This window comes from Zosterops lateralis (assembly GCF_965231275.1).
Source record: "Zosterops lateralis genome assembly, chromosome: 14".
Lineage (NCBI taxonomy): Eukaryota > Metazoa > Chordata > Aves > Passeriformes > Zosteropidae > Zosterops > Zosterops lateralis.
Genome location: NC_139774.1, coordinates 4041764 through 4069638, shown reverse-complemented (window position 1 = coordinate 4069638; position 27875 = coordinate 4041764). Strand labels below are relative to the sequence as shown.

At 40.9% G+C, this 27875-nt stretch overlaps 1 protein-coding gene across 2 annotated transcripts in view; it reads right to left on the bottom strand.

Annotated features, from left to right (window-relative positions):
* Positions 1-27875, bottom strand: part of SLIT3 (slit guidance ligand 3) — a 473506-nt gene that overhangs the window by 217721 nt on the left and 227910 nt on the right. For both annotated transcript variants that reach the window (XM_083871948.1, XM_083871949.1), the window contains exon 5: positions 17939-18010. In XM_083871948.1, coding sequence (XP_083728074.1) covers positions 17939-18010 — 72 coding nt within the window. The remainder of the gene's footprint in view (positions 1-17938; positions 18011-27875) is intronic.

The following is a 27875-nucleotide window of genomic DNA, read 5'->3' as shown; positions in this document are numbered from 1 at the left end:
ACAAATTCACTGCAGAACCTAAACTTTCAAAAGGAAGACCCAAAATCTATCTATTCCTATTAAGAAGTGGCTCAGCTGTCAGTTGTCAGACAGACAAAGTTTGTTTGGAGCCACTGGCGTTTTTAAAATGGGCTCAGTAGGATGGAGGGCTGCAAGAAACTCTCCAGTGTGACACAGCAAGGCAGGGTTGGTGCTCTGCTGGTTCCTGGCTGCAGGGCTGGACAGGTGTGACATGGGTGACATTCCTGCTGCCCCAGGGACACCACCCCTGGCACTGCCTGTGAGCCCAGCCCGTGCCAGAGGCACAGGAATGTACAGAGCTCGCTTGGTGGACACCAAGCAAAAAACCTGTTAATTCTGGTGATGTTCACTGCTGACATATTTTTATGTAAAAAAACCTTACAAAACGGAGGTTTGAGAGAAAATGAAGGCTCTCCTGCCTGTGAGAAGCTTGGACTTGACCAGCAATCATGAACACTTTGTGGGGCACGGAGGCTGTGGCAGAGGGCGAGTGCAGAGCAGGGAAGGTGAATGTGCCAGGGCAAGGCCCAGAAGTGCCTGTTGTTTACAGGGTTAGGGGGATGACAGAGCAAAGGGAAATCTGGACATTCACTCTCCAGACATCTGTCCCCTCTGAAACCCCATATAACATTAGATTAATGCTGTCACCCACAGTCATACAATGACTTGTGATATGTTCTTCTAGCTCTTAGGACAAAAATTAGGAGGAAGCAATACCAAACCACTAAATATTAGGAGTATATGACACTGTCTGCCTTGCTGCATGACTGGTAAATTTGAGCAAAACAGTTGATTTGTTTTGGTAACTTTTTTTTCTTTTTCTTTTGTAATTAGAAAACTAATATGAAAAACTTGTGGATAATATCCGATCAACAGCTTGCAGTTATAAATGGTAATTTCTTACTACAACACACCAGTACGTTTTCAACCAAAGCCTGTTTTATCAGACTGCTTTTAAAAATCCAAAATTGGCCAGTTAAAGCTGGAGAAGGAATCAGAGTTCCAAATATCTCCACGTTCCATTTTGGATTGGGGGGCTTTTTTCAGCATGGTCCCACTCAGTTTCTCAATCAACTCCCACAGCCACTGGAGAACAGTTAACAAATTTTGTGTTTCAAGACGCTGCATTAATTTTAAATCATTCTGATAGGGGTTTCCAGCATTGACCATGCTTAACACAGGCTCAGAAACTTTTCTAAGGGCTTCCAAGTCAGGCCAGTTCATCTTTAACACAGCTGTGGGTTCCTGTTTTAGGATGAATAAATTGCACCTCCAGATGAAAAGCAGGGCTGAAGGGTGTGCTTCCAGGATTTTGCTTTGTTTTACCCTTTTTCTTCTATACTGATCAAGCAATAGCATCTTGCTTTTGCGACATGGAATTTATCCCCTTCTAGTAATTTCTGTTGTAAAACTGGCCACTGAACAACTCACCAACAAAAAAATTAAGTGTTTTGAATTACTTTAAGACAAGAAGCCATTTGGCTTAGTTCTGTGTTGTGCCTGGGTATTATCAGAGGTTTTGGTTTTAACACAAAAATGCTCTTAATGACATGCAGCTCCAAAATCTGACTCCTAACTGTTTCTCTGCTTTGCTGGTTGGTTTCTCAGGCCAGCTGAGGAAGAGCAGCAGCCACAAGTACCTCATCTTGTCCTCATAATTACAGCCCTGTGCTGCTGCCCTCTTACTGATGCAAAATAGGGCTGGCAATGGAGACCATAAAAACCTTTGAAATTTGTTTTCCAACGGTTGCTTCAGTGCATATGCAAAGCCCTGATCCTGTGATTTTAGGTCTTTATATTTGTCATTGCTTAGCATCACATCCCATTTTGCAAGTCAGAGCTGTGGCTGACTTGTAATCAGTTCTAGGTAAGAGTATGGGTGAGTTTAGATGAATTGGTGCTAAAGGTGAGAGAGGGAATTCAGCTGAACCTCAGAATCCTTTAAGGCACTTGCATCAAACTTCATTCTCACTTCTCAAGGCAATGAATTCAAGTTCCCCATCCAGAGTCCCACTGGAATCACTTTTACAGTCTGACTCTATACCTCATTGCCCCAAGTTTGCTTGTTCTCCTACATGATTTCAAACAAATAGGTTAACACACAGTAAGTGCTTTGGGTTACTGTATTACCTGCTTATGCTACAAAAACTGTAATGAAAGGGTGAAATCTGGCTCTGTGCTTTTATATGCTGATTTATATTTGTACTAAGTTTGTAAAAATAGTACACTGCACTTTCCTGAGCACTCTGTGTGCTTATGTACGTAATTTATACAAATATATATATAAAATATATATATACATGTATTTATATATGAGTAAGCAAATAACACTTCCCTTAGACTAAGAAGAGCAGCAAAGGGTTTCACTAAGCACTAAAATCTGCTGTTCTGTAACATACAATGAGGTCTCTCATGCAAGAGTCCTGAGCAGGCCAGCCTGCAGTTGACTCCTCATTATCTCCATTCCTGAGGTCCACTCATAGACATGGAGTGTTTGTTGGGCAGTTGAACATGATAAACTTGAAGACCTGTTCTTCTTCCCTGAGTAGCTGTCCATATCCAAATTATTTATCCTATGACACATTTCTGAGGATGTCACACCAGCTCTGCCTCTGTGATTTGTGTTCCCCTCTGCCACCACACTCCTTTGTCTACACCAGGTCTAGAACATTTCCCAAGTTCCCCTATGCTGTCAGTGAAACGCCTGCATCTAACAAATTAAGGCCTAAAACACTTAAAAAGAACTAACCAGCACAAGAAGTGTTTGGAAAGAATAACCAGTTTCTAGAACAAAAAAGAGTAAATCTTTAAGAAAAGTAAAAGAGAAGAAACCGTGAAGAATATTGTAGGAACCAAAATAAGTAAGTTACCCAACAGATTAAACGGGAAGGCAAAACCAATGTTCTTCTTGGTTATCTAGGCACTTAGTAATTACATCAGTTTTTAAGTACTTTGAAAAGTGCTCTGGAATTAACAGCAAACTGGATCACAGTTGACAAGGAAATCCATTTTGCTTTACTGTTTTCAAGGCAGCCAAATTCCCATCATCTGTGAAATGTTTGTCACCCGGGCTAAGGACAGCAATCCATCCTGCAGATTTATGTTTACAAGCACTTTGGAACAAATGTTCTATTTGAATGCCCATATGAACCATAAGCACCCAATATGTTTGGATGACTACATTCAGTTTTTGTTAGCAGATCTTCAACTTCCCAAACAATGTTTTACCAAATCAATGTGGCACTGCCACGTATCCTTCAGCAACATGGCACGGAGCATATGTGACAGCTCTTGTGCATATTCACCAGGGAGTTTCTTTCCACCTACATGTAACCATAGATCTGCTGCTTTTAATTCATAAAAACAAATGGCATCCATCTATTTTTGGCATTTAAGGGATGGCTGTAGCATTTGAGTCCCTCACCCTTTAATATATTTATTCCTCCTCCCCTGAGCTGTCAGCAGTGCCATGAGGTTTTATAAAATTTTAGGAACTGAACTCATCTCTTCCAGTTCCACTAACCTACATCATTCCCAAATTAAAATGTTCTTCTCTAGCCTTGGGATAGGTATAATACTAATGTAAAACATGGAGGAAGGAGAGTTTATATACAAAGGGCTGAACACAGTGCAAGAGATAATTACTGATGTTATTATTGCCCCAAAGTGCCTTTACAAGGATACAGGTAAAGGATGCACTCGTGTTTTCCTGAGCTGCAGTGCTTGGAAGGAAAAAAGTCATCAAAACTCTACTGGTATATCCTTACAGAAGCTTAATTCTTGGGGAGAACTGAAAAGCAGGCTGCAGGTGCTGAGGCCTTTCAGCTTTCCTTGTGGATTTCCCATCTCCTGGAGAGATAAAGTGCTGGGCCAGGAATAACTCGACCCGGCAGCTGAAACATCACAGTGCACAAACCCCAGTACCAAGGGACAACCATAATCTCCCAAACAACAGGCACTGCAAGAACAGGAGGACAGGTCACCTCCAAAGGGATTTATTCCATCTTGCAGGAGATTTGAGTGACTTAAAACTCTGTACTTATCTATAAAGGCAGGGCTTGTAACAAATGTAAGTGTGAAAGAATTATTTCATCATAAAACCTGGTAAAAACAGCATCCTGAGATAACTGAATGCCCAATTTAAAAGCAAAAATATGGATAAGAGATGGCTTACAGTTAGACATATGGTTAGTATTATTAAATAATTTTTGAGCTTCTGATATCAACAGAAAATATTATAGAGACAGGTTCATGTACAGAATTTCCTAGACGTTACACACTTCAATATTTTTCTCCTCAAATTGTTCTTTTAATTTTTTTAAGAAAACTATTTCCTTTTGAAATCATTAAAACAAACTTCAAGTCATCCTAGACATTGTGATTTCTTAAATATAAGTGCTTACATTTATGAAATGTTCATTCTCATTTACTCACTAGTCACAGAATAAGGATTCTAAAGCCTTACAAACTTGAAGCCACTACCAAAGAATCTTAAAAATTAACTTATCCAGATGACTTTGAAATTTTCTTGCTAGGTGGTGTATATTTTATTTTTTCCTGACATTAGTCCATAAATACATTCATACAGAGACATCTGCTTCCTCTGCCAGCACTGTCATTACAAAAAGGACACCACGTGCAAGAAGACTTGTACTCCCAGGTAGGATTAGGATTCAGTTTGGATCACAGGAGCACCAGTTACCTCACCTGACCCTTTAGACAAAACCTCCAAAACCTGATTCATACTGAGATGTGACAGCACTGAAATAAAACGGCCAGAAAAAAGACCTGCCTCAATTTTTTTCCTTTTTTGCAATCAAAGCAACAATATTTTTTTTTGTAAGTACGTAAAGAGGATACCTGAACAATTGGCTTCACAGGACATTTCTCCCATCCTCCTCAGTCACTGTCCTGAGAGTGCTGCACACTGCCCAACTTATTGTGAAGGGCTGGCTGCTCCCCCTCCCCTCCTGAATATTAACCCTTAATTATGTTTCCTCAGGAAGGGAGAGCACCACAGCTCTGAAAAGCAAGGAGAGCTGCAGGCAGGGAGCTAAAAACTAAACTAAAAATCCACCCCCAACAACGACTCAAATGCTTCAGATAATTGTGAGTACCCCTTACTCAGTGAATTATTTCAGGGAAAACCACTTGACCTCTTTGCAGCAGTCATCTTCCCTTTAAGACTGGCTTTAAAAGCAGGACCTAATCAATAGCTGTTGCTGCATATGACCCGAGTTTAAGCATATAAATTAAATACTAAATAAAGTAGGTTCAAGGGTGATGCTCACATACAAGGCTATTGAAGGGTCACACACACACAAAAAAAAAAAAAGGGAAAAAATTCAATCTCATTTCTAAAGCTAATTTTCACACCAGAAAGCTCCATTTCCCACCCCATGCCACAAAAAGCCATTTTTAATGTGATGGGAGAGTCCTGTTTGCTGCCTTGAGAGGCAGGCTGGAGGCTTTATGCTGCACTCCTGGAAATGCAGCAAGAACTGCTTATGGGCATCTTAATGCAAATCATTTGCCTTAAGATTTCTTGTGCACCACATCACAGTTTTATCCAGCCTGTTATCTCTTTAAATGAGTGAAATTCTAGGCTTTGGAGGTTTGGTTTGGGGATGGGGGTTTTCTGAGGGTTTTTTTTTTGAAAAGCACCACTCTACATTTTAGCATTAAGGTATCATGACTGCCCTGTAAGCAACTTGTGATTGACAGGAGATTGATGCAGAATTTATATAGGGAAATAATATTGATTGTTCATTCACAAAACTCTGCTGTTCCTTCAAATAAACAATTCCAAAATCCTTGCTTTCCCTAGTCAAACAAGAGAGAAAGGAAAAAGAATCCTAAGTGTGAAAATGCACTTTGGACAAACTGTGCATGCACATTGCCACAGTGCTTACTGTGCTGCTCAATGAGTTGGAAAAATAACTCCAAAAAGAGCTTTAAAAAAACCTACAAAAGACTGGAGCAGAGGATACTTCCACATGAAGATGGAATTCTCTCATTTGTTTCTTTGACATTTATGGGACTACCAAAGGGTAAACAAAAGCAAAATTAGATACCACAGGCCTTTGGTAGGGAAAAAAAAATAAAACCCAAGTGGAGGGAAATGATATTCAGCAGCAGAAATCAGCTGTACAAATGAGACCATCATCTCCCAGCCGTTTCCACTGCTGCTGCCTCCACTCACCCTGTGTCATCTGGTCTTAAACAAAAGGGCTCTGAATCTTGCCTACCTCAAAGCTATTACACTAAAGCCATTCTCAGATTTGCACCTAGATAATCAACTTCATTTCTATTAATCTCATCACAGACATCTGAGTGCCTGAGAATTCCCTCTGTGCTTCGCTCAGATTTAGATCCTTATTTTATACAGGAAGAAAAGACTGCAGATCCAAGCAAAAACACTGGTGGTTTTTTTTAATAAAACAAAGATCCTCCCTAGGATCTTCTTAATATCCATGGAGGATTTACATGACCTGAGCTTCTTTTGAGGAAATTTTCAAGTGATGCAGCAATTGAGCTGTTTAAAAGGACTGTATAACATCCCTTGCTGTACAAACACAGTGAGCACATGTTCATACAAAAACAATTTGTGATGAAAAAACTCTACAGTACAGTTACAGCATTGCAGTTTAATATTTTCTTTCAAGGCATATCAATTTTGTATTGAACTGAATTGCAGGTGGCTTTGTTTTTCTACACTTTATCTCATGGAGCCACCCAACTGCAGGATAGCAAAGCCATGGAACAGACTGAATCACTGAATGAGAAATTTAATCATTCCCTTCTGGGCTCTAAATGTGGCAAGAAGCTGCACAGGCTTGTTTTAAATAGGCAGCTCTCCTCTCACACAGAAAGCTGCAGCTGAGTTGAGGGCTTGGGTCAAGAAAAAAGCTGCAGCTGAGGTAAGAGTTGGGGTCAAAAGCTGGGGGACATCCATCTCATTTTGTGGTCAAGGAAGAGTAGTGCAGGAAATCTGGTCCCCTCATCAATTACTGAAATTAATTTTTGAGCATAAGTCATTGCCTTCTGGGAAAACAAGGATCCATTTACTTACCTGTTCTGAATAGTTGTTTGCATCACTTTTTAAAATGAAATTAGATTAAAAATTATAATTGTGTTATCCAGAAAAAGTTATGCAGTGTTAATTAAGAACTCAAGAAGTTTTATTCATACAATCCCACAATGGCTCGGGTTGGAACGGGCCTTAATGATCACCTAGTTCCATCTCCCCTGCCATGGGCAGGGACACTTTAAAAAATACAGCAAATGCAGGCACACTGTTACCTATTTACAAAAGGAAAGATCAGAATTTAATCCCAGTGAAATGAAAAAACAACTGGAGACACCAGAAACCCCAATGTCTCTGCCCTGAAAGCCAAAATGCAAGTGGCTCTTCCAGACAGCTTTGAGCCGGAGCTCAGCACCCCTGCAGACCATGTCCTTTGGGAGGTCTCCATGGGCACAGAACTGGTGCTGCCAGGCCATTCCCAGCACAGCCTGGCACTGCCAGGGATCCTCTGCCCAAACCCACCCCCAAAAAGCTTTTTCTCTCCAGGAGCAGACATTTGTCACACTGGCCAAACAGCTGACGCCAAACACAGGGGGAGAGAAAAGAAGAGGGGGGGGGAAAAAAAAAAAGACAACTCAAGCTGTGGTTTTAACTTCATCCAGCTGGGAAGGTCAAGTGGAAAAGGCAAACTTTGTTCTGCTGGTGGATGGTATTTACAACCCCCCTTTCTCCATGGAGTCTGCACTAAAATGATATTGCTGTGCTGTTTTGGCTAGAGACTGCACATGCTGACCCCTCCGTGGTCAGCACAGCACCAGAATAATTTCGTACAAAAGGTTTGCATTAAATGTAATGAAGCAAATGACAAAATCAATAAACCTGGAATGGTGTGGCTATCATAAAAATGATGTAAATTCAGAGTTCACTCTGGTTATGAAGCTATTTAGATTCATAATTGAAACCAGTACTATCTCTTTTTTTAGAATAAAACTTCCTTTTGACAATCATAGATGAATGCTACAGGAAATCTTCAACAAATGTATTCAAAATGAAGGCATGGCACAAAGACAGCATAAATTATACAAAGATAAACTGTAGGCACAGGTTAGCCTAAACACGTACGTAATAAAGAAAATTTGATTTTCATACTTTTCCAGCTGATGTCACATCCCATTTTAGTCAAGTTTTATATCAAAAGGACAGTAAGAACACCACATAGCCTGTTTTTAAATCAAGGTATTTTCTGGTGTTTGTTTCTGTCAGAGAGACTCTTGTAAGTCTATTAAAACAGAAAAGAGCCAAATCTGCTATTCATTACTCTCCATACAAAGGCAGTGCTGCAGCATGGGTGCTGCATCAAAATGTATCTGTGCTTCATTAGGATAAAAGAATAATGAGCCCAGAAAGCAGCGAGCAGAGCTTGGCGAAATAAGTAAGCAGATAAGTAATCTCTGGAAATAGCAATAGTCACCCTGAGTTTTTGTAGCAGATTTCAAACCCCAGATAATGGGTCCCATTCAGGATTAGGCATGAGGTTTTCTTTTATCAAACTCTGGACCTGGAGCTTGTCATCTTGTTTAAAAAATTCCACCAGTGTCCCATTTAAGTAAGTAAGTTATATACAATTTAAATCTCCAGACTCCTGGGTTTTACCTAATCGAAGAGAAATTGTAAAAATGACCATCAAGCCTGAGGTTCTGACACACAAAGGCTGGACTTTTTCAGTCTCCTGTGCAAAGGATTCCCATCCCAGTGTCAGCTGTCCAATGTTCCTGATGGGACACAGCACATCCATGTCACTATTCCAGCCCCACCGATGAGCACTAACAGAGCCCATTGCTGGTGCCTGCAGAAGGAGCCCCTCTCAGGCTGGAGAAGGCAATAAATTATGCATAAAAACCCACAGGGAAGATCAGAACAGAACTTGAAGTGGATGGAAAGGATGAGTTAGGCCTGTGTGGGATACTTCATCTTTCTTGTCATCAGCATTAGGACTTTACCATAAGAACAATTAAAGTGCAGGCTTTCAATAATGCTTGAAATACATCTCCAGAAAAGGAGAAAACAATTGGTATTGATGTTTGTCTTACTTCTACAAGACATATTAAAAAATCTGTGGTTTTGCCCAAAAATTAATACTAAAACCAATATATACTGCAGTAGATATCCAGAATACAGAAATTGGGTAAATTAGAATTATGAATAACCTTATTATAGAGGTGGTCAGCTCTGATTAGCTCAGAAAAATGAAAATTTAGAAAATATTAAATGCCACCAAACATACATCCTGCACTACTAAATACTATCGGCTTATGTACTTCTGTTTTATAAGTAGAACACACTTAAGAGATATTTCAGCTTTTTATTTATCTGACATTTTACTCAGGGGAAAGCAACCTTTACAGTGAGGAAATCTGTTCCTCAGGAGTGATGGTTCAGCTTTTAATAAGTTGTCAGTGACAGATCCCTTGTGGCCAGTTGAGCCCACAACTACAGACATCCATGAAAACAAACACTTCCTGAAATGCAAGTGGACAAGAGAACAGAGCAGACATCTACTCTACTTATTGCAGATGTTTTCATTTAAAAAATAAAAAAAAGTAAATCAGCAGTGCATTTTCAATCTGTGCAATCAATCTCATGTGAAGTACAAGTCACAGTTTAGCACATTCAACAGATTTAAGATCGTGCTGTGCTGGTTTGTCCACCTGGTGTTTCATTTATTAGCAAGGGACATGAAAAAGGGGATTACATAAACCCAAATGTGTTCAAAAAATACAAGTATGGGCTGATCACACTAGCAAATATGGCACAGCTTTAAATACTTTATGGAATTGTTTTGGGGTTGCCCAGTGTTTGTCAGGTGTGCTGCAGACTTTGCAGGTTGTTGGTCTGCACATGTCTGCTCGTTGCTCCCTGATGCACATGGGACCATCCCAGGCTGTTGGGGAATAATGCCAGGAGCAGCATTCCCATTAACAGCCCTCTCCTAAAACACAGGAATGTCCTGCAGGCTGGGACCAACCCTCCAGATGACCACATGAACCAAAGGATCAAAGAATCATTGAATATTTTGGATTGGAAGGCACAAAAGACCAACTTATTCCATCCCCTGCCATGGGCAGTGACACCTTCCACTGTCCCAGGGTGCTCCGAGCCCCATCCAACCTGGCCTTGGACACTTCCAGGGATCCAGGGGCAGCCACAGCTGCTCTGGGCACCCTGTGCCAGGGGCTCACCACCCTCACAGGGAAGACTCTCTTCCTAATATCCAACCTAAACCTGCTCTCTCTGTCAGTTTAAAGCCATTCCCTACTGTCCTATCACTTCATGCCCTTCTAAAATGCCCTCTGAAGGGCTGACATAACACCAATGCCAAGCATTTGCAAAAATCCACTATCAAGACTAGAACTGGCTCACTCACTAGCAAGATCACTGCTCAACTGGCATCTCTTGGCATCAGTGCACATTGCAAAAATCCTATGAAACTTTCTTAACAAGAAGGTAATTCAGAATAATGACTATTCCTTATGACGTCAAAAGGGTCACAAAGATTTGAGGCTGTAAAAGCACTCAGACCCCACAGTACTTTATGACAATTCCCATAAACTGCCAGAGAGCACCATCATTCAGCACAGTTACTGAGGAGGCACTGCCTCTGTGCAGCACATTCTAGAAAAAAATGCAGAATTAGCATTTTGTTCCAGAGCCCTTGCTCGCCCTCAGCCATCCTGCATGAAACTCTTCTGCAAGGGAAGGGATGCAAGGACAGGACACAGAGAGGGCACAGACCCTGTGCTCCCACAGACCATCAAGAAGATGCTGCTGATGAACACATCATCTCTCCAATGCAGCAGAGAGAGGAAAAAAGGCTCGGCCCAGTCACTGGGGGCAGAGAATAAAACTGACTACAAGAATGCAGTTTCTGAATTAAATTCAAGTTTTCATCTCCATGTTCCTAACAGGCTTTCCCTTGGCTGTGGCTGCAGCAGCTATGACATTCCTGATAGGAACAGAGCGAGCAAGAAGGCACCTCCAGCTAGGACAAACCGAAACAATTCCTCCCTACTCTTTCCTACGTCCCCAAAGCCAACCTACACAGCATTTAGGCTTTCTTGCTTTTTTCCTGTAGGAGAAGGGAGTACAGGTGACCTCACCCCTGATAAGTAACAGCCGTGTTAATTACCCAATCCAGCCTCACCCCAATGAGTCACAGCTGTATCCAATGAGGATGAGTGAGATAAAAGAGGGGTGAAGCGGGATAGGAAGGAGGAACCTTGAGGAGCATGAAAGAGAAAACCATGAAGAAGAAGGCTGTTGGAGAGAAAAAGAATCACTGCTGTGAGTTTAGTCTCGCTCTGAAGTCAGAGCCTGTTGTTGGAACCTGCAGTCACAGTCTAGCTGGGTAAAGCCTGCAGTCAGAGGCTGCAAACTCATACCTACAATCAAAGGCTGCAAGGGAAACCCAAAGTAGGAGCTTGCTGCAGCCACAGTCAGGGAATAGTTGAGGTTAAGATAACTAAGCTGTGAAGAGGAATAAACCAGGACCCTTTTTATGCTGTGCTTAACAAGAAGTGTGCCTCAGCTCATTTTTACCCTCTAATAGGAGGGTTGCTATAACATTTTCTCTTATTTTTACTGTAAGATGGACAGGGGAAGCCATTCAGCAAGATCAGGGCAGGTAGATTTTAGAGGTTAGTGATTCAGAATAGAATAGAAAAAAAAAATCCCCAAGGGTCATTGTACACAGGCAGGGAAGCAGCACCTCTCTGGGCAGAACCAGGAGGGAGCCCCTGCAGGGCTGGGCCAGGGCTCTCTAAAGAACAGTGAAGAAACCAGTGCCACCCTTCTGTGTCAGTTGATGTGCTGGCCCTGAGTGTGTGGCTGAGAATACCAAGAGAGAAACACAGATTCTGTCTCACAAAATGTCCTCTTCCACGACTCTGAGTCTCTGTGCTTGGTTGGTCTGCACATCTCACCTTAACTGCTGTGTAGGGAACATGCGTGTGCATTCCAATCAATCATATCCTTTTAATGAGTTAATTGTGAAATATATGCTTTTTGCATTTATTATAAGGGGTAGAACAGATGGCAAAAGCTCAAACTAATGTATTCATAAAATTAACTGACGCTGCAGGTGGTGTTTCTCCATAGAAAGTGGTAAGTTGGTAACTTGTTATTTTAATGTTATAATAATGCTGCATGACAATGACATTTCTAGGAAAGCAAATGCGATGGCCACAGAGATCTCTCTTGAATTCATTATGGTCACTATCACAATGAAGACCAATTATGGGAGATAAAGGAATACACTGCTGGAATATATTGAGTGCAGTGTGAATTTATGGACAAGGAGGAGGAAAATTATTTACAAATTTATACAGTTGAAGTAATGTGATTTTTTTGCCCCCCTAAAGAGTGCAAAAGGCTTGTCTCCAATGAGTATTCCAAATAGCTCTTCCCATGCCTCTGACCTGTTTCTCCAGCTCTTTGTCAAAACAACCTGAAATCTGTTCTGTAACAGAAACATATCCTTTCCTTAAATTTTCATGTATTCCTATTTAAAATATACTGAGCTTTTCATGCACACCATCAAATATAGATACACATTGTTCAGTCCATTGGGAGTCCACATAACCCAACATGTGATAATCAGTTCTCCTCTAGGCATTTCTTTGCTTTTATTTGAGGCCAACCACTGGCTTCAGAAGGCTTATTCCAGATTTTACACCAAACAAATGGAAAATCTGGCCAACTGTTTATCTTCCTCGTTTTGTTTTATTTTACAGCAAACTGCAAGAGTAACACTGAATACTGTACACAAATGTCAAGAAATCTCGGCCAGGAATTTCAGAGGGCTCTGGATAATAGCTTCCCTGGAGAACCCAGACTAAAGGAGTCATGTTTTGTAGTGTAACATTTCATTAAGATCTACTGCATATTTATGTATGGCAAATAACTCACAATCACTTGCTTTCTTCTAGTGAAATGGCTACACACAAATCAACCATTATTTCCTTTATTCATTAGTTCATTCATTAGTTTAACTTGACAGGTATGTTTAATTATTCTTATGGTTGAATGGCAGAAGCTACAAATAAACTCTGCAGAGCTGGCTGTGATGGTTAAAAAAAAAATATGTAGGAACACTTTAATATTTTGTGTAGGTGAATGCAAAATACCTCTCAATGTAAAAAGCAAGTTCAGCTTTTTCCAAAACCTGACTGTGCAATCGAGATGTTTAATTTTTGTTAAAGTCCCAATCAAATGGATTGATGCTAATAGTAGATGCATGCAGAAAAAGTAACAGCATCTTCCAGGAAAAGCCATTTAACAAATAAGGAACTGAAACTAATAGGTACAACAATATTTTACAGTACTCACAGAGCTCTGATTTTCCACACTGCAGAGGTAATTTAACCACTAGGAAAATAAATGTGTACTGACTTGTAGAAGTGTTAAACGTTACATATGAGCTGATGTATTTCTGTATTTTTAAAAACATAAATCTAAATGCTTCATTTCTTCCTCCACAAGAACCTTTAGGGCTATCAAGGGGGGTATTGCCCACAATTTACTAAGTGGCCCCAGGATGCAGGAAAAGCCTCTTGCAGGTCCAGTGATAGGAATTGTTATCTCAGGTGAGGCTGAGAAATACTCAGAAATATTCAGACAGAAATGCAATGAGCCTGGATTATCATGACACATGAACCTGTTAATTTTTTTTTTCTGAATCCCATTGCTACAGAATCCTACAGCCAAAGCTCATGAGAGATACAAGGGAGGAGCTGAGTATGGATGGAACTGAGTTCCAGTGAATCAAGAACAAGGAACTGCAGCAGCCTTGACAGACAAAGCAGTGCCTTGTCACTGTGTGTGGCTCTAGCTCTGGGTGGTGTTCAGACAGGGTGGCTCCCCCCTGCCCTGCTGCTCTGTCATTCTGCCCTGCATCCACAGTGCATCCATGTGGATTCCTGTTTTCCATTCTTTGCCTGGGAGATGTTCATAGACTCATCAAATGCTTTGAGTTGGAAAGGATCATAAAGATCATCTTATTGCATCCCCTGCCATGGGCAGGGACATCTTCCACAAGAGCAGGGAGCCCCAAGCCCTGTCCAGCCTGGTCTGGAACACCTCCAGGGATCCAGGGGCAGCCTGTGCCAGGGCCTCCCCACCCTCACAGGGAGGAATTTCTTCCTGACATCCAGCTCTCTATATCCGTGTTCTGGGATCCTGGCTGCCCTCAGTGAGGTGGGCTGAGCAACTGCAGAACTGCCTCAGCAGAAAAACACTCCCCTGAATGCCAAGATGTGATAAGAGCAGGGGAAACGTGCAGAAATCCAAGAAGCAGCTCTATATATTTTTATGATGGAAGGCCATGGCTGACAGTGCTGAGTTAGCCCAAAGCTCAATGAGACACAAACCCATATACTTTAATTCTTGAAATGAATGTGCTTACTTGGGGCTAGATTCCTGCAAGAAACATTTCCTGTTCTCTAAGTAATAAGTAACAGAAATTGAATACAGGTGTGCTCTGCAGGCTGGCCCTCCCTTGCCCTCTCCTGTTCAGCTCTTAGGACCATTGAGCAGAGTTTATGCATCTACTCCACAATATGTCCAAAGTGTCGGTTTTTGCCAAATTCCCAAATAAATTCACTACTGGTAATGGACACTATGTGTTCATGAAACTTTCTAAAAGCTGTGTAGTTATTTCTACATTTCAGTGAGAAACAGCTTCACTAATTTATTTGTGTGCAGGTTCTAGGATTTTTGTACTCAAACAGCAGAAAACACTTCATACAAAAATAATTCACACAATGAAATTTCTCCCACTTAGTCTGAAAAACTCCAGTCTTTGCTTTGGCTTTGTTTTGAGCAAAAAGACTGGCCTCCTTGACATTTAAAACTCTTCTTTAGCACAGCCCTAATCTAAGCCCATTTTCCTGGACTCACTGTTCTGCTAAGAGAATGAGATAGAAAGCTTTTATCATTTAAAAATAAAGACACAGTGAAAAATACCTTGAAACACTGCTTTTTGTAACATTTTCCCCCTTCCCCCATCATTTTAACAATTTTTTTTTTTTTTTTTTTTCCTGTATGAAGTCAGCTCTGCAGCCCTGGTGCTTGAGAGACATCACCAAAGACTCTCTTTGCCTCACATATGCAGCAGCACCTCCACCTTTGGAAGAAGGGTTTTTTTACACTAGTCTGCCCCAGCTGGACACAACCTGTGACTCTGTCTCCATCACTGCCACGGCCAGGCTGGGACAGGGTAATTCTCACAGGGTTTCCAAATGGCACCCACTGTAATTCATACTGAGCCCTCAGGCTGCACATTTCAGAGCTGGTATCCAAAAGGAATTCATGCCCTGGCTCAGTTTATCACATCAACTCTGCATTTTGTCCTGAGGGAAGCTTTCCAAGCCGCTGTTCAAGACAGCATTAATCTGGAGACTTTCATCTGGTCTAGCACTTGCTGTGTCCCCCTATTATGGTATCTGCAGAGTTATTATTTTTACCATGACATTGGGACACTTTCAGAAGAACTTGGAAGAATTTGAGGCCCTGTTAAAGGTCAAGCCATGAAAATAGAGACCATTCCAGGTCAGCCTTTCCCTATACAAATTCTAAATATAAATTGGAAAGGGCTGGAGAGAATGAGACAATTTGTAGCTTTATTTCTTGTGCCCCAAAGTCTCCCAAGATTCCTCACAAACATGCTTTATAAAGTGGAAGAACACTTGAGACAATACAATAAATCTGGAAAGTGATAACCATAGAAACAGCCATTCCTGCTGCTGTGGCATCAGCACCTCTGTCACAGTCGGCACAGCTCAGTGGCACCCCAAGGCAGAGATTGTCCTGCTCAGGCTGGTGAACACCCCTGCTCACTGCTGGCACCCACAAGGCTGCCAAACACAGGGTGGAAATGGGAATCAGCATGTTTGAGCTCACTGCTTAAAGAGCTTTAACTGTTAACCTGGTCCAGCTTGCAGCACTCCCTTACAGTTATAGCTGGAGGAATTTTAATGGATTTCCAGCAGCAGGTTGGCTCAAGGTTGTGCCATGTTTTTCTCAGCAAGTCACAGGCCACTCCTCTGTGTCTGGAGGCAACAGTCACCTGCTGCCAGGGACCACCCTGGGCACAGGATTATTACATTTCTTACCAAGAAAGAATGTCTAGATATGAGTGAAAGTCTGCTTCTCCTGCTATTTATCTAGATAATCAGTACTCGTGGCTCACAGCAGCACTCTGTTAGAGTCCCAGGTTTTGTGCTCCTGCTGAGCTGGAGGGTGGACTGGATGACCACTCCAAACCAGAATTATTTTATGACTGTGATAAGGTCAGTGCTCACAGAAGTCACAAACTGTAACTACAGGGAAGTACTTCTGATGTTTTCTGTGTCTTTTACAGCAAAACAATAGATAGTGCCTAACTTGACAGATACAAGTTTCTGTTAAAGCTTTAAATCCCAATGTTTCTACAGTTCCTGTAAGACTCCAGCCAGTCACGCCTTGATACCAGCTCATGGAAAGGAGAAACCCTGGATCCTTCTGCACTGAGAGTGGGTGCATAAATCAAAACACCTGTACTTGTTGTAGCAGCTTGTCAGAGCTGAACTAAACTCTGAAAGCAAACTTTGTTATTTGAAATGAAGTCAGACAACTAACATGAATTACATCTGGGGAAAGTTAGATCTTCTGAAACAAAATACCATCTCTTGTTCCTATAGATCCCACAATGCAAGTAAACTCAGGATAATGTGACAAAAGGGAAGGGACCCATCAGGATCATGGAGTCCAGCTCCTGGCCCTTCTCAGGATGCCCCAGCAATCACATCAGGTGCTGAGAGCATTTCACTGGGGCAAGAGCTGAAAACAGAACACAGGTATGCTGCAAGACTTTGTAGGAAAGGGCTTCCTTTCAGACTTCCTTTAGCTGTTTATTCCACTCAACTTAAAAAAATCCACACCATTTTATGCTGAGCTTCCAATATTTAACACAGTGGGGATCAGTTTTCAGCTACTGGTGTGGTAACAGTGCTAACTCTAATGGCTCTACAGGCTGTCCCAGGAAATCCTCACCCTGCCCAGTCAGTGGCTGTTATTTCCTTGTTCAGTTCACCTCGTGCTGACTCCAACAAAGCCAAGGGTGCCTTAGAGTGTGGGTGTGCACAAAAATGGGTTTGTGTTATATAATGTGTAACACCCTCCAGCAGCTCTGGAAATACAGAGCTCTGAGTCATTACATTTATTTCAGACTACTTTACAGCAAAAGGCCAGGACAGACTGGCTTCATTAGCCCTGTTTTCTCTCTTAAAAGGCTTTTATGAATTATTTTAATTAGTATAAATTTTATAATAATTTTAATTAATATAAATTTTATAAATTATTTAAATTATTTAAAATATTTTAATTTTAAATATAAACTGCCAAAGCCTGCACAGTTAACTCCTTAATGGAGTTAACTGCTCTCTTTTTTTTTTTTTTTTTTTTTTTTTCATTTTCTGGTATTTGTGCTCAACCACTGTGCCTGAGTGCCAGAGTTTGTCATATTTCCTTCTGACAGAAGTGATGGGACAGAAAACTTAAACTAAGCAAAACATTTCAATTCCATCCCCAAACTCCACCAGTAATTTTTCCTCTGCACATCTTGCTCCAGGACAGGACTGCAGGAAGGGGTGAAGCCTTTGAGTGTGTTCTTTTTCCTCAAAACCTCCCCAGGTGTGTCCACAGGCATGAGGACCTGTGAGCCCCCTGAGAAAAACCTGCAGGGCCCCTTTGGAGCTGCACAGAGCTGGGCACAAAGGACTCGAACTGAGAGCAGCAGCCAGATGTAACATGAGCAGAAAGGTTTTCACCACAAATATTAATGAAGTTGTCACTTACAAGTTCTTCACATCAATGATTCCTCGAAAGGCCTTTCTAGGGATTCCTTTTATCTGGTTTTCGCTCAGGTCTCTGAATAAGAGAACAGAAAAAAAAAATACATTGTGTTAACAAAGAGAACACATTTCTCAAATCTGCATGAGCTAATGGAACCTCCACGTGCTTGGAAAAGTAGATATTGCTGGATTTGTTACACCACACGGTGTTTTCAATTTTGTTTCTCTCCTCTAGAGGTCTGTGGAATGAGCTGAAATGACTCCCCAACCAAACCCACCAGAATTCCTGATACAAATGACAGAACTTTGAGCAAACATCACTCAAGTGTGATCGTGATGCTGGCACAATGCCATGATTCACTATCAGAGTACCTGCAGCCAAATCTCATGCCTTGGAACCACAAGCCTGGAGTGTAAATGTAATTTTCTCAGCATGCTTCTATTTGTTTACTGACTGCAAAAATACTTGGCTACCCCTGCTCAGATTACAGCTTCTTGTTTGAAATTAATATTCAGGGAAAACATGACAGTCTTTCTCTTGTGAGCTTTTTAAATTTACACTGAAAAGATCTTCATCTACTGCATTAAAATCTCACTGCATTATGTACCAATGGGGAAAACTGAATTTTTAACTGTGTTTAAAAACAAACAGCAAAAACCTGAACAACCAACAGTGATTCAAAAAGTCTTTCTAGTACTTAAAGCACATTAAAAACTGGTTTGATCTGCTCTGTGAGTGCAGGTTACATTTTCCTGTTACTCAGCCTGCATTCAGGTGCTCTGTCCCTTGATGAACTATAAATAGTTCCAGGTTCACAGCCCCTCTACCAGTGCAGTGGAGGCAGGAAGGGAGGGCATCAGGAATGGGAGGAAAATGGACATGAAAGCAGAAAGCTGGGATGTTTTTCATGCTAAGGAAAACCAGCATTCACCCTGATTTTTCCTGCTGGTGCCCCACCAGCACAGAGAAGGTCAGTCTGGTTTAAGGGACAAAGGGTGGGGCAAGACAGGAATGGAAAAAGAAGAAAGGCAGGCAGAGGAGTGGGAAAGAAAAATGTAAGAAATAAGCAGAAGGAGGAGAGGGAAGGCTCAGTGATGACAAAAGGACAAATAAAGGTGATCCTGCAGAGAACTGTACAGTGCATTATTGGGGTGAGAGTGGCCCCAAGGCTCTGCCCCATTTTCAGAAAGAAACTCTGGCTCTCTAATGACGATTAGGAGGGGCTGGCAGCCCTCTGTACTCACCCCCAGACACCCTTTCCTGTAAGTATATTTAGTGCTCAGCAAGCTCCTTTCTAGCCTTCACCAAACTGGTTTTATCAAATGAGAGGCCAGAAATCAGAGCCTGTCACAAAAGCCTACATTGACACTGCAGGTCAGGACGTGTCACACAGGCCTTTCTTCTGCTTTCCATCAGGCAGAGAAGGAAAAAAGGGGACTGTGTCCTTGTCACGAGACTAATTCAATTTATACCAGTCATGCAGTCTACACCAAATTCTCCGAGTAGCCACGATTGTCCATTCAGGCTACTGCAAACAAAAATGTGCTGCTGGGTACAAGTCTCTTTTTCAAGTCAGATTAAAATTCTTTGTGACCTTCACAATTTGTTTAACACTGATCCACACTCTGACCCCTCCTTCACCTTCCCTTTATTTTGCCAGCAACAAAATATTAGTTCTTTAAAGACAGACCTTCAACCCAGACAAATGATCAGGCAACCCAGCCAGAAAAAAGACAAAGTAAAGGATATTTCAGGCCCAGGAGGAGGAAGTCTTAAGCTTTCACTTTGGTGAAAAGTGGTAAAAGTGTGACAAAATGGCTTAGCAAGGCAAAAATTAGGAAGATCTGAAAGGAAGACACATGCAAAGCAGAACAAAAAGGGCTTGAAAAAGTGGAAATTGTGTGGTCAAATAAAAGCACATTTAATCCACCATCTCAAGTTGCATTTGTCTAGTATTCTATTGTGCGTTTCAAAGCATGTGTAAAACTAAATCAGGTTTTCAAGTGATATTTCATAACATCTTAGTGTTCTACAAGGGCTAATTTATATATTTGATCTCTGCTTTGTCTTCGTGCTCAACTTTTAACCTGCAGCCAGGCAGAACCAGGGGACTGCAGGAAGTTCATCTGTTTTCTATGAAAACCTTCTTGTAAAGTACATTATTTTTATTCTCTGTAAGGCACTCTCCTCTGGCTAACAATCCTGCCTCTTTCAATCTCCTGGACTGTGGACTGATCCCATAAATCTCTCTTGTGGGCTGAAGAACTGACAGCCTGCGTGGCATTAGTGGCACAGCTTGGGAGAACAGTCACCAATGCTTCTTTTCCTGCAACTGCCTCCTCACAATTGTAATCATCCTGTTTTAAGATGGTCAAGAGGAGTGTTTCTCTCTACTTCCTGACATTGTGCCAGAGTTTTTGTTAAGCATCTTTCACAAGCAAGCAAACCTCAACCATGCTCAACCTGTGCACTTCACAAAATTTGCCCTGAGGTAGCAGGAGGCTGTAACAAGAAACTTGTCTGCTGAGTTTATATTAAAGTTCCAGCTTTTTATTCCCTGCTTCTCATAATGGGAAGCTTACAGCATTGGTATGCAAAATAAATATTAGTTATTAATAGTAACTGTAGAAAACTAGACAAATTAATGTGGGGCCAAAACAAAATCCTGAAAAGCAGACAGAAAAATATGGCAGTATTCAAGAAAAATAAACAGCAAATCTGGAAAAAAAAAAAAAAGGTGATGATTACTAATACATTTCCTATTTCTTAGACAGAAGTTTCAAGCTCCCTATTTCTGTAATGGAAGGCAAGTCCAGTTCCTGCGGGGAGCATGATGTATCCTAAAGGGCAAATCTGAAAAATTCCAGACTTAAGGAATAACAGACTTCCAAAACCCCTCACCCTAGGAGGCAGTGTTAGAGAGCTGGAATCACTTGCCCTGAGGCCAAACCAGAAGGTGCCAGTCCATCAGCAGCACCCTTCTGGGAGGAGTTCCTCTGTGGAGAAGGCACCCAACACAACCAGAGCACTCTCATCTGCATCCCGACCAAACAGATGTGTTGAGCTAAGCAAAGGTTTCTAGACTGAATTTTCCTTCCTGTTTTGGTAAATACAGGCAAGTTGTGTGCAGTTTCACCTGGCACAGAGCAGGGCACAGAGCACACTCAGCCTGCAGCCAGCCCCAGCCTGGTGCAGTGCAGTGATGGGGACAGATGGGGACAGCCTGGACAGGCAGCAGATCACAGGGGAACTCAGGGAAAACAGCAAAAACACCCCCAGAGGAAACAGCACCCTCATTTCTGAGCTGGGGGAACGGAGCCACAGAGATGTTAAAGACCTTGGGCTGCCACTTTGCACAGAGTGAGTGGCAGGAGCTGACAAAACCCAGCAGCTGTGGCTCACAGCACATGTTAGTCCAGCCCAGACTCCAGCAAGAGCTGGCACAAGCCAATTCCTTACTTAGTTTTTTATTTTAATTTAGCTAAAATGCTTTGGACACAGATGAACTCCCTCTGCAAGTCTAATATTGTTTTCGTGATCTTCAAATGTGAATTGCAAGTGCCTCAGTGATAAAAGGATTGGAAAGGGAAAAAAAAGCCCATCCAAAAGTGCTGACATTTCCTGAGTGCCTCTGCAGTCTTTGCCGTAGTGCTGGTTTTAGCTTTCTGCTCTCACACTGCCTATTGCATCCTAAGCGGAAATTCAAATATCTAACAGAGCAATAGAATACATTAAGACTTTCTTTTATTATTATTTTGCCAGTGAGAGAACATAAATCACTTTGTTGGAATGCAGACCCTACGAATATCCAGAGAATGAATCTTCGTTTGAACTGCAGATCTAAAACATTAAAACAACTACTAAAATACAACTCGCAAAGTTACAAAGATACTGAAAATAACATATACTGTATGAAAACCAAAAAATCAACAGTGATGGCATTATACTTAGGTTTCTTTCCTTTTCAAATAAAAAAACCAACCCTTTGATGATTTACCAGTTGTTTTCCCAACCTTTTTTAACACACAGATTTGCAAATTTAACAAGACTGGCTTTTTTACAACTGCCTGAAAACCAGCTTGATTAAGAAGTATTTCATGTGGTTGAACACTAATCTTTAATTATTTCTCCCACCCAAATGGGCTGGGAGATCACCATGCAGCGTTATCCAATAAAGAACTCAGCTTGCCTTTAATGTCTGAAGAGTTTAATACCAAGCCTTAAAGAACGAGTCACCCAGAGCAAATTCTTCAGAACCAAACCTGTATCTTTCCCAGTGTGTTATTGTATGTCAATTCCACAGTAAAACTGCAAACTCACACAGTTAACCATTAACACATGCAACCAATGGTTTACTTAAAATAAAGGAAAAATTCAGCCTAACAAAGCTGATTTCTTTTCTTCAGGCGCCTTTCAGCTTATCCACAATTCAGCTGCATCTTGGAATAAGTCAGGGCAGCTCACACACAGCTCTGTAGCAGCTGCTACAAAACCAAAGACGAACACTGGTTCCTTTGACTGGATGTGGGACTTGAGTGCAAAGTCAAATTGTTTCCTATCCTCTCTTCTTGGTAGAATAATACTGGAAAGTTAATATTGTTCACCTGCTTTGCAGAATACAACTAATGAAACATATGAGTCCTGATTTTAAGAAAGGGCCAGCTGCAACCAATGCCAAGAAATTAGCACTGTGCCCACCAGCTTTGCTCTGGCCACAGAACGTGCAGCTGAGAGAAATGAGAAATAATTCATCCTTGTTGGTAGCTTGTTTACATTCTTCTACAAATTAGGATTCCTGGGTTTAAAACATTTCAGTCCATTGCACTGATCAAAATTAAATAAAATAAAATGTCCCTGAGGTTTTTGTGAACTTTTAAAGTTGAATGACTATTCTTCAGTCTAACTTTTCTTTACAGCTGGACTAAAACTAGACTGAGCTGCTCCACTAAAGGTCACATACTTAACACAATCTGGTCACTGCAATTTGTCTCATTAGAATTAGTTTTAATTTGTACAACATGTTACACATCAACTCTATCCTGCAATGTTTTACTGAATTAAGCAACACAATTAAGGAGTTAAAGAATAACAGATGGGGAAAATTAGAGAGTTTAATCCAAACATAATAGGTATCTCTAAGTAACATGTAATAAAAGATAAGCAAGTCAATAAAGTGAGGAGTGATACAAGTCAGGTTTTTCACAGAACAAAACCTGAAGGAAGATAACTCCTACACTCAGAGAACAGACAGGGTAAGAGGACCAATGCTCTCTGGAGGAAAAGTCTGCAAGAGGAAAAGAACTAGAATGACCAGGAAATCTGTAGGGAAAATAAAGGTATACTCAATTATATCTGTAAAAATTCCAGCACAGGATATTGTGCATTTCATTTACAGCAAGGACTAAAAGATTCTTCCTGCTCTGCCAAAATCATGTGACAGCTTTTTATTATTTTTAAATTAAAACTAATATTTAGCATTTTCAATAACTAAGTATTATTCTTACCTAGGAGATAGTGTCTTAGTATTTCCAAAACTGTTCTACAGTTGTTTCTTTCCTGTTCTACAGACAGATTAAAAAATAACTGAGTTAACAGTTAAGGACAATTCAGAAACTTTGAGCCTTGTAAATATTTAAGGTAAATTGAAGATATTTATCATCTTCCAGTTGGGAAATGCATTGCCCAAATCAGGTCCTTCCAAGAGTAATGAGGACAACCTGTGGCAAGTCTGACACTCTCATCAGCACCTGTGCCCTCAGTGCAGGAATGGCTTCTCCCTCTCAGCAGGGTCAGGTAAAAATGGTATTTACTGTAAAGCAGCACTTGTAGCTCTGTCTGAAGGAAAAATGGAAAAGTGTTGTTGCTGATGGGCTACAAGGCAAGAGCTTAACAACAGCAGTGTTGTAAAGCATTGCTCTGTGGAAACTTGGCATCACTGCTGGTTTTCTGAAAGGAAAAAAAATTCCTTCCTCCTACTAGAGCACGAAAAGTAAAGAGGGTGACAAGCTCTGAGTCGTGCAAAACAAGAGCAGGTCCTGCAGATGTTGTGCACCCTGAACAAGGTGACTATATTTTTACTAAATACAATACAGCTGCCTCTCAGTTCGTGCTCTGAGAGGCTGTAGGGGAAACGCTGCTTTGGTTTGGTTTTGTTTGTTTTGAGGAGGGAATTTAGCTCAAAAATTCCAATTAAAGCAGTCCTCAGTGCTTTCACACAGTCACACACTGCTGCACAAGCACTGCTGCTAAGCCTGCAGAAGATAAACACCACGATTTCCCTGTTGATCCAGTTGCACTGTGAAGTGATAGATGTTAACTCTGCACTTGTGGATTTCAGCACTTGCCCATAGGCCCAGGCAGCCTCATTAACCCCAGTCACACACACCTTCATTAACCCCAGTCACACACACACACACCTTCATTCCGGGAACACCACACTGAGCACAGCCACACAGCCACAGCCTTAGGATTTGGGAGGGGTGCTCACTGAGGAATCAGAGGGAAAAAAATCTCAGCAGAAGACGATTATTTTATCATCATCTTCCACCTTCTCCAAGGACAATTTAAAAAGCATCTGTTAATAAAGGTCCTCCAAGGGATTCAAGCTGCATGGACTTGTGCAGTTTCATGACTTCTGTCCTGACACAACCACAGGGATCACACAGCACATGCTGAAGTCTTTTTAAATGTTTACAAGAACAGAGAATACTCATTTGTGATTATTTAATCCTTCATCAGAGGTTTTTAAAAATCTTGGTTGCTTAAAAAAACACAACCAAATTTAAAAACCCCAACCCCCACCTTGTTTCACTGAGACACAGCGGAACATTTGTCTCTTGATGCACCTAACAAAACCAGAAAAAATTTAAATTGATCAGAATATCTCTGAGAAGCTTAATAAATATTTTTACATTATATTAAATGAACTGTAAAACTAATCAGTACCAGTGTCCAGTCAAAGGCAACATTTGTCTTTATGACTTTTACAGTTCTCCCTACTCCTGCCATTTCCAAAATGCCGAGCAAATAGTGATCAGACAGCATTTAGACTCTTATTTTAAAACCACCCATCTTGAGACTGATCATGAGCTTTCATTTCAGAAAGCAGCATCTGTTTTGTCTTTTGGAACTTACACACAAAAGTAAATTCTTTCCTCAAAGTATTTACACTCAACTTTGGATTGTAAGGGAGTAGGGACTGGAAAGTAACATTCAGTGGACTCAGAGGAAACTCCTGAGGAGAAGCAGCCCACTAGAAATAGGATAGGGCTCCTGACTAATACATGACAGTAAGATGTCTTTGTTAGCAGTAGTTAATGTATATAAAATATACAGTATATTTAGCAGTATTTCATGTAGGGGCTCAGTGCTTTAGAAGTGGTATCAATATAGTCAATCCTTCCTTTTGATCGAGGAGACAAAGGAACACAATGAGAGGCAGAGTATGACTCAAGGTGCTCCAGCAGAGTGGGGAGAGACAGAAAAACCCTCCCCAGCCAGTCCCAGAGATCCGGAATTCCACTTGATGCAATTCACCCCCAGCCTTCTCACACATGGGGAGAGTGTTCTGCCAGCAGACACAGCTCTGACCCAGAGAGACAGACCCATCCTGACAGGAAAACCTTTCCTCTGGAAGCCTCCAGCACCACTGAACCTCTGCATCCCTGGCAGAACAAAAGGCTCCCAGGGTGATGATGCTCCCACACAAGCCCGAGTCCTCCAACTGCACTGGAAGTGAGATTAGAACACAGAGGCACTGATGGGATTTAGTGGGGGCACCACACACCTCAGAGAAGGGGGACTGAAGCCCTGACATCAGAGAAAGAAATGATTCTCCTCATAATTTTTCTATTTTTGTCAATATTTTCTTGCTGCTAAAGCAGTGTGAATTTGAAAGCTCTCTCACTGCTTGTTAATGTTTATACTTTCTCCAACAGAAATGCAGCTATATGGAGGTACTTTTATTTTAAGGTAATTTTAAAAATTTCTGGTTTTATACTGTTGACCTGTTTTGGGGTTTATACTTTTGTCTGTTGAGCTGTACTGGAAAGAAATCCTATCCATTTGCTAATTCCAAACTTCAGAAGGCAATATCACCCTCCCCTGATCTCCCCAGAGAGACAGGAGCCTCCACAGCCCTGCCTGACCACTGAATAAAAAGATATTTGCAGTTTATTGGTTATATATATTTTTAAGTATGATGAGTTTTTATTTTAGAAGATAAACACGTGAAATAATGAAGAATAAAACTTGAACTGTCTTTGCATAACCCATCAACATCTGGAGTAAGACTCTCTTTAGACTGATCTGTCTTATCCTAACTCTGCCTTTGTTAATGAGGAATATTTTTATACTAAAGATTCCTTTGCTCTTTACTAATACGTGAAAAGAAAAAAATCCCCTGCCAGTTAATATTTTTGTGTACCTAATCATCACACTGTAGAATGAAAACTATAATCACAATAATATATTATTTAATTCAGGCTGTGATTCTGTACTTTAGCTAAGAAAATAAGATTTTTTTAATAGGATTAAGTAGCAATTATATGTGTAAAGATCTAGGTTTTATTTTTTTACCAAGTTCTCCTGAAAGAGGCCAATTATACCATTTGTTTGTATGATCACTGCAGACATTCCTGGGGCTATATAAAAAGTAATGAAAATGATAGAGAATTGTTGGATAGTAAAACCAACTACAGTGAGTTTCCATTTATCCCAGTGAGGTATACATGAGTTGTAAAGTATTTGAATGCACTGCAGTGAGAAAAACAACATTCTGTTTATAGCTCAGCCGTGGTTATGAGGGTCTTTATTCTGTTCTGTGGTAAAAAGTGCGCCTGTGCAAGAGGGGGACACTGGTACTTGAGCTCTAATCAAAGCTTAAAAATAAATTATAATATTGGACCACCAATATCTATTCCACTGATTTTTAGCAGACTGCAGGAGCAGGTACTGAAGCTCAAGACAAAAGACAGAGGAGTTCCATGCATCTTTCCCCTTTTTTCCTAATATTTTAGCTTCTCTTTTTCTTCCACAGCTTCACCTTTATGTCTCTTCCCTGCTATGGATCATTTAGCCCTGAGAGTCCCAGTGAAACACTGCAGATGTAAGAAGATCCACTTCAGGCTGGTTTGTAGCCATAATTCATTTTCCTGTGTGGATGTGACATCTAGATTTATTAGACCAAGCTGTAATACCACAAAGTGGTTCACTCGAGTGGGGAGACTCATGCAAGATGCAAGTGTTTAAGTAACAGCAGCTCTCTGTTTGACGGGAGGATCCACAAACCCAGCAGCTCTTCAAGGACTCCAGAGCAGGTCATCCCGACCATTACAGTTGCATTACACCCTTACAAACCTCATTCTCCTACTTAATCCACACCAAAAAAAGATTCACTGAAACATAATCAAATAATTTCTTCTTTCTCAATGACTATTCACACAGGTAAAGCACCTTTGAGAACCCCACTCCACGCACAGGAAGTTTATCAGTCAATAATGCCATGCTTTAGAAATAGGCATTTAAATAGAATGTAGGTGGTTTAAGTGGAGAAAATAAAACTCAAGTATACCAGCAGAACAAACATGATAACGTGACACAAAGCTAAACCAAAATTAGCTTTCAGCTAAAGTGCACATAAAATGGTGAATTCTTCCAAAAGAGAAGATAAACTCACAATCATTCTGCTCAGCTTACTGAGAGTTTTCTTTGAATGTTTCAGTAAATCAGCTACCAAAGACCTTTATTGAAAACTCAGCTAAAATCGAGACAATTCACAAGAATTAACAGTGTTCCTAGGACTTCATTGCCACTTTCTAACCAGTCTGGTATGAACAAGTTACAAGCTGAATTAATTTCCTTGAATCCATCCAAACACTGTGTAAGAAAAATCCTCCAGATTCTACTTTGAAAACAGATTCATTCTTTTTATCCTCAAACA